At 32.8% G+C, this 7,116-nt stretch overlaps 3 protein-coding genes across 3 annotated transcripts; 2 read left to right on the plus strand and 1 right to left on the minus strand.

Moving 5' to 3' along the window:
* Positions 1-329: 329 nt before the first annotated feature.
* LOTGIDRAFT_174892 (hypothetical protein) lies at positions 330-2,022 on the minus strand (the record flags this gene model as incomplete). The annotated part of the gene is made up of 3 exons (XM_009054755.1): positions 330-839; positions 980-1,441; positions 1,582-2,022. The coding sequence occupies 3 exons, from the start codon at positions 2,020-2,022 to the stop codon at positions 330-332; spliced, it is 1,413 nt and encodes a 470-aa protein (XP_009053003.1).
* A 1,866-nt stretch (positions 2,023-3,888) lies between these two features.
* LOTGIDRAFT_174893 (hypothetical protein) lies at positions 3,889-4,321 on the plus strand (the record flags this gene model as incomplete). Its single annotated transcript, XM_009054756.1, has 1 exon — positions 3,889-4,321. A coding segment is annotated over one exon (433 nt), but the record flags the coding sequence as incomplete, so codon positions are not given.
* A 47-nt stretch (positions 4,322-4,368) lies between these two features.
* On the plus strand, positions 4,369-5,247 carry LOTGIDRAFT_65901 (hypothetical protein; the record flags this gene model as incomplete). The annotated part of the gene is made up of 1 exon (XM_009054738.1): positions 4,369-5,247. A coding segment is annotated over one exon (879 nt), but the record flags the coding sequence as incomplete, so codon positions are not given.
* Between the last annotated feature and the right edge of the window lie 1,869 nt (positions 5,248-7,116).

The raw sequence follows: 7,116 nt of genomic DNA on the forward strand, positions 1-7,116 counted from the left end.
AATCTTTCATGCCTTGATTAGAGAACTGGACAGTGATTTCGGACAATTCAAACGATGTGTAAGTTTTGTCTTTTTTAATTAACAAAAAACATAATCATTACGTGAAAAACACATTTAACATAAATAACACTGTACAACATAACATATAATTGGAGATTCTGTGTACAATATTGTCCATGTACTACAGACATAACGGATATTTCATATTTAAATGTCTTCTATGAAATGAAATGAAATGAATGGAGTTTTACGTCCTACTCTTCTGCAAAATGTCTTTTATGAGAATTGTGTCCTATCACAGTTCATTATCACAATATATTTTACCCAGATCAATCAGAAATAGTTTGTGAACAAATTTCAACTCTTCTTTGATAGATTCTTTGATTCCTGATTCTGTTCCAGGAATAATCATATCGTCTTAAAGCACTGATTGTGTCTCTTTTCATGGAATCTGACGAGATTGGTAATCTCCTAATAAATAAGGAATAACCACGATGTGCTATTTTACCAACTTGTTCACGAATGTTTCTTGCTCCAAATAAACGTTGAGCCCATTTTCCAGAAACACGATGGGCCATTTTGTGATACACTACATAACGTCTAGCTTTTGGTTTGGTTTGTACAGCAAATTCGTAGATAGACGGAACATCAGGATTATTATGGAATATTTCCTTCTTTCTGTGATAAATTCCAGTATTCTGCCACTGAGTTCCATCTGACACTGGAACATCTTTGGCTACAATTTTCTGCCATGGAGACCAGTTCCTATCATTCAGATAAAAATTATTTTCAGGAACCATTTCTCTTCTGAGCAGTGGATATTTGGGGTTGGTTGTTTTCTAAAAAGATAAAATAAAAGCAAATGGTAAATAATCTTGTGGGTCAAAAATTGCAAGAATTCTTTCGAATATTATCGAAGAGTGTGATATAGAATGGTATGATTTAAATTCTCATCTTTCAAAGTAAATTTTGTAATTACCTTTGCTCTCTTGACAATTCGCTTGCTTGTCGGTGAAACCTTCTTTAAAGTAGGTTTGCCAATTTTAATCAAAGAAGTGGTTTTGGTCGTTTTAGCTTTTTTAGCAGGTGTTGTCGTTGTACTGTCAGCTTTTCTCTTTTTAGCTGTTTTTAATGTTGTTGTAGTTGTTGGCGTATCAACATCAACTGTTGTTACAACGTCACCATTTCTCAATGTCGTAAACAAATCATTTAAATCTTTATTTAGTCCAGTAGACGTTTCACACCGCCCTCTTACTTCTTTTTCATAAACTTGAAACAAATCATCACCATGTTCCCGATAAGCAACCGCCATCAGGAAATCAAAGACGTTAGAGAATTCTTGTAGTTTTAAATGGTGTCCGTTAGTCTTTTCTGCAATTGCTTTGTAAAATTTAGCAGCAGTTGGACAGCCTTGACACTGGGTTGCATAAATTTTAACACCCTGGAAAAAAGAAATTTCATAAATTTAGACTCGATTCATTTATTATTTTTGTGTCAAAGTTTAATGAAAAATAGACGAGATCTTTTCTTAAATGAAATCTGAATTTTAATTTCTTCAAAAAATTTAGAGTAGAATCTTACCATTTCTCCAAGCAAATCAGCCTCCTCTCTCCAGTCTATTTTCAGTTTATTCAGAGGATAGGTAGGTTCGTGTGGAGGGGCATCACCAATTAATACTAGAGATCTTCTCGAACCAGGAGTCCAAGATAATTCTTCTCTCACTTGTCTTAATACCAATTCATAACACTCATCAGTATCACCACCACCAGTACTTCCCGTTGTCTTCACAAAATCAGTTAATTTCTTAACATCAGTGGTAAAATCTATAAATTTGGTGATATAGTTAGATTTATCACAGTAATCACCATGGGCAAATACTGCCATTCTGATTCCTGAAATATCTGCTTGCAGACGCTCTACCATGTTCTGAATATGGCCCCTCACTTCATTCAAACAACTAGCCATGGAACCAGTTGTATCGAAGGAGAAAACAATTTCCATTAAACCACCTGGAGGTAACATTTTGTATTCTTGATTGTTTTAGTATCTATCTATCAGTTAATAACAATTTTTGTATTGAATAGTGAGAGATGTAATTTTCTTATATACCAGTTAACTTTCTACGTCATCAACTATCATCCAATCATCTACTAAGAAATTTACTTCGCGGTTAAATATTACTTCGCAGATATGTCATTACTTCGCGGATTCAAATTTGTTCCGCGAAGTAAATTTTGTGGTTATTATTGGATATATTATTTTACTTCGCGGATATATTGTGACTTCGCGCAATTGTACTTCGCAGATCCATTCTTACTTCGCGGATTTGTTAAACCCGTTATGAGGATGCAATAATATTGTTTCATAAAATTAAACAAATTCAGATCTTTTTCTAGACTGGAGTTCAAGTCTTTGAACAAAATTAGATTAATATGATAAAAAATATCTGCACAGAATACCAAAAAGTATCCCCTCGCTTCAAATATTCAAATATTCAAGTATATGACATAAAGGTCATTATCTACCATAAAACTTCCTGCATCAAATATGGAAAATGTACATAGTAAAACAATTTTTCCTTTACTTTGTATCAATACTGTAACTTTGAAACCTCTGTTTAAGTAAAAGTACATTTAAAAGGCATCGTCGTTTAAAACAATTCCTCAAATCAATTAATAATGTAATAGTTGAAAGAGACGACATGTAAATTCTTCTGACTGAAGGGAAACAACTCTATATAGCCTATGAACAGGACTACAAAGTTATAACACAATATGTCGATTATGGCTTTTGTTAAAATCACCAATAGCTTAAAGTATATATGTCGAAGCATCAAATTTAATATATTTCACGAATGCCCAATTCATTCTTATATATCCATCATATACCTGAATCAAACAATAGTCTAAACATCCAAAGTTTTTGTTGAATTGTAGGGAAATCGGATGAAAGGTAATGTAGATAACAGAAAAAAGGCTCTATCAGTTTATATACCAAATATTTTAAAGACTATCCCCTTACTGACTTTATCACGATATCAGTTGTGCAAACACTACGGTGTTTCTGATTTAATGACGTGTGTAAATTAATATGAAGACACTAATTTCGGTAATATTTCTTTTTCAAAGCTTAAATAGAGAAATATCTAGATGACTATATAGATCAGCCATATTTAGGACCGTAGCGTAGCAAAATTTTTTAAGGGGTGCGCAACTATGTCGCCTTAACAAGTCTTTCAAGACATACATCACTTATTATTGTTTATTATCTTGTATCATGATGAATGCTGCCCAAAAAGGGCGAACAATACAATAAATATCTATGTATCTATAAATCTTTAACACCCCCCCCCCCCCCTCTCTTGACCGCCCTCTACCTACGGCCTTTGCTATTATATTGTTTAATGTAGGCTTACTGTGGTATCCAATGTAGAGTTTGCCTGTGCTGTCACACTATTTCAAGTTATCAAGTAATCATAATGTAGAGGCCTCTATAACTTATACAGGTTTTTAATTCGAAACCTTAAATTTGACAGAAATAAGAATCACTTTTTGTTCAAATTTGACATAATTAATAAGGATTAAAATAACTCGACTATACAGTGAGTGTATTCTTTTTAAATTTAACCCTTCAGCTATTTGCCTCGGGTGATAGCCTACTGTATAAATTAAATCTGACTCGATCTTAACATAGCTACATGCTAAGCGATGTGTTGTGTCAGTTGTGTGTAAATCAAAGCTTGACTGTGACTGTGATGTATTACTATTACCAGTCAATAATATTAATTTATCTGCAACGGACCACTATAAAAATAACAGTGGAGGAGTAATCTCCCCTTTTTGTTTACGAAGGGGGCGGACTAGTCATTTCCGGTAGCAGTGCCAAAACATGGCAGTCAGAAATAGTGTTAAAATAATTGCTCTGTTAATTATGCTCTTGAAAACCGTGACAGCTTCTGGGAATCGCGAAGATGTCGTTTCTATAAAAGTTCTACTTGTTGCGGGTGAAGGAGTGAGTGTTGATTCGACGGGGTCGGTAAAATTAATGGAACAACAAGAGCATAAGATTCGCTTTATTGGAAACGGTGTTGTCAATATAAGTTCAGTGGCTATAACCAAGAATGAGGGCAACCGTGGAGATGAGTGTATTTTAGGCGAAGGGGATCAAGAGATCAATATAGTAGAATTATTAGGGGATGATAATGGATTATTTGTTTTGAATTTACCGTTCATTGATGAAGATTATCGATATGTTTGTGTAAAAGAGATATTAAGTTCCAATGAGAATAATAATGAAACACGGACTACATGGCTACACCAGGGTAGCAGCAGTCCCTGGATTCGATTTAGTGTGGAAGCTAAGCCTATTAAAACCTTCCTATTGCCAATGGGAATTCAGATTACTCTTCTGATAATTTTGTTACTGTTGTCTGGTCTATTTAGTGGCTTAAATTTAGGCCTTATGGCATTAGACAAGACCGAATTACAAATTATTGAAAAATGTGGATCTGCCAGTGAAAAGAAATATGCAAAAATCATTGAACCTTTGAGAAGTCGTGGAAATTTTTTATTATGTACATTGCTACTTGGAAATGTTCTTGTGAACAATACATTAACTATTTTACTTGATGATTTATCAAATGGTTTGTTAGCTGTTATTATGTCAACTATGGGTATTGTTATATTTGGTGAAATTATTCCACAAGCCATTTGTTCAAGACATGGCTTGGCTATTGGAGCAAGAACAGTTTATCTGACCAAATTTTTTATGATTGTTACTTTTCCTTTATCATTTCCAATAAGTTTGATATTAGACAAAGTTTTAGGTGAAGAGATTGGTCAAGTTTATGACAAGGAAAAGTTACAAGAATTGATTCGTATGACTGCTGATAATAAAGTTCTTCAAAATGATGAGGCCAACATCATTGCAGGAGCTCTTCAACTTGCAAACAAAGTCGTGACAGATGTTATGACTAAAATTGACGATGTTTACATGTTAGATATTAATACGACATTGGATTTTGAAACCATGTCTGAAATTTTAAAACATGGCTACACTCGTATCCCTGTATTCGATGGGGAAAAAAGTCATATTGTGAATCTATTAAATACTAAAGAGTTAGCTCTCATTGATCCTGATGATAATACTGCTTTAAAAACTGTGTGTCAATTCTATGACCATCGTCCATTATTTGTGGATGAAGACTATAAGTTAGATGCGATGCTGCAAGATTTCCTTCAAGGTAAGTAACCTGATTTTTTTTGCTTCCTGTGATGTGTTATCATAACATCCCATCCTTGATCCTTGCATCCTTTAAGAATTTTGAGATGATATTTTGGTAATTTTCAACCCAGTTTCCTTATGTCTGTTATAAATGCAGATCAAAGGGGCTAACATGAAACAAGTGTCTCATAGTTGTTTTCCTCATTATGCACTGTATTGCGTTACTCTGTTGCTGAATCAGAAACAGAGAAGTACCGCAATTTGTTTTCCATTTGCCGTCAGAATTCAATCAGAAATATTGGTAAATCCACAGTGTTGTTGCTTTGTATTGAACATTAACTATTTATCTCAAGACTGGAATTAGAAACGTATATAAGAGTAATTAAATTATACCTGAAATGGGAATTGCACTCACTGATCTATCTATTATTAATTTATTCCAATTAAAGATTTATTGCTTGGTGGGCTATTAATTACAGAAACCATTTTGAATCATAATGCATAATTCTTAATATTTTTAACTGCTTTAATAATAGTGATTAAAAGGTTCAATTTTACAAATTACAAATTTAGGTTAAGTGTTCATGTAACTTGATTTTCTGAAAGGGATTGTAAAGAGGTTTTATAAATTTATTTTGCGTACTGGAGACATTGATAAGATAACAGACATCTGATTGGAAATTGGAAAGTTGCAAATTGATTTTATCAATGTCCCTGATAAACATAAAATATTTAGGTCTACCATGGCCAGCCTAATACCTTTTTTAAAGCTTGACTCTTAAGTCAAAATAAGCACTGTTGCAGGTCTTGCTACCAAAGCAGGGCATATTCACCTTTTTGAAACCCCTGTTTGCAACCCTGACTGGGATTTTCAATATTCTTTTGATGTAGGTCTGAGCATTACTTCATTGATTTTCTAACCTACAAAATATTGTTGGTCATGTTCTTTTAACAGGAATTTCTTATAGAACTAGAAACTGCTTGTAATGCAAAGTCATGTAAATTGAATTGTAGTTTTATGAACATTCAGATTTTTAATGTATACATTAACAGTGATAAATGTCAGGTCTAATGTGTCATATCTAATGTAAACATAGTGCCATATATTTAAAGTATGAAAATCTAAAACATTAATGTCAAAAAAATACACCACAGCTATTCAATTTTAAGAGGAAAAAATTTATTACATCCTTTTTCATTGGATTATGAAAGCATGTTTTCATTGTATTTAAAGGGACTTCAGTTAATCAGTAATAATCAGTAATACTGTTCACAGCGCAAGGTCAAAATTTTTAGACTTCAAATACGTGGGTGTTCAGAATTATCCAGGTTAAAGTTAAAATGACAACTGGTCTTTCTTGACACCCTGTCTGATATAGAAATAGAAAGTGATATTTCTAGTTTGAGGTATATTAAAACAAGTGCAGATTTAGTATGTCTTAAGACTATTTACTAATCAAGACCCAAATCTACTTTCAAAAATGAGGAACCATTATTTTTTAACATATTTAGTTTTGGCTAAATACAAGCATTGAAATGGAATTCCAGAAATTCTTTATGATTGACTTCCTTGTTTTTTTTTAGCTAATTTTCACAAAAAAATGGGGCTCATCCTACTTTAAGACTATTTTTAACCTAAGTGATATTTAATGAGGGCAATAACTATCAAGTCAGTATTATATTGACAAAATATTAGCATTATTATCACCATATTCCATAATCGCTTTAATATCAATTCTATTGGAATTATAACCAGGAATAGAAAACCCAATGTCGATTCTATAACAACTCTTATATTGATTAGATCGGTTTGCTTCCAATAAGCTTACAATTGATCTACTTTATTCTGTTTCCATGCTAAAAATAACTGGCCTCTCCACAATCTGCCAACAT

Source organism: Lottia gigantea (genome assembly GCF_000327385.1).
Source record: "Lottia gigantea unplaced genomic scaffold LOTGIsca_223, whole genome shotgun sequence".
Classification (NCBI taxonomy): Eukaryota; Metazoa; Mollusca; class Gastropoda; family Lottiidae; genus Lottia; species Lottia gigantea.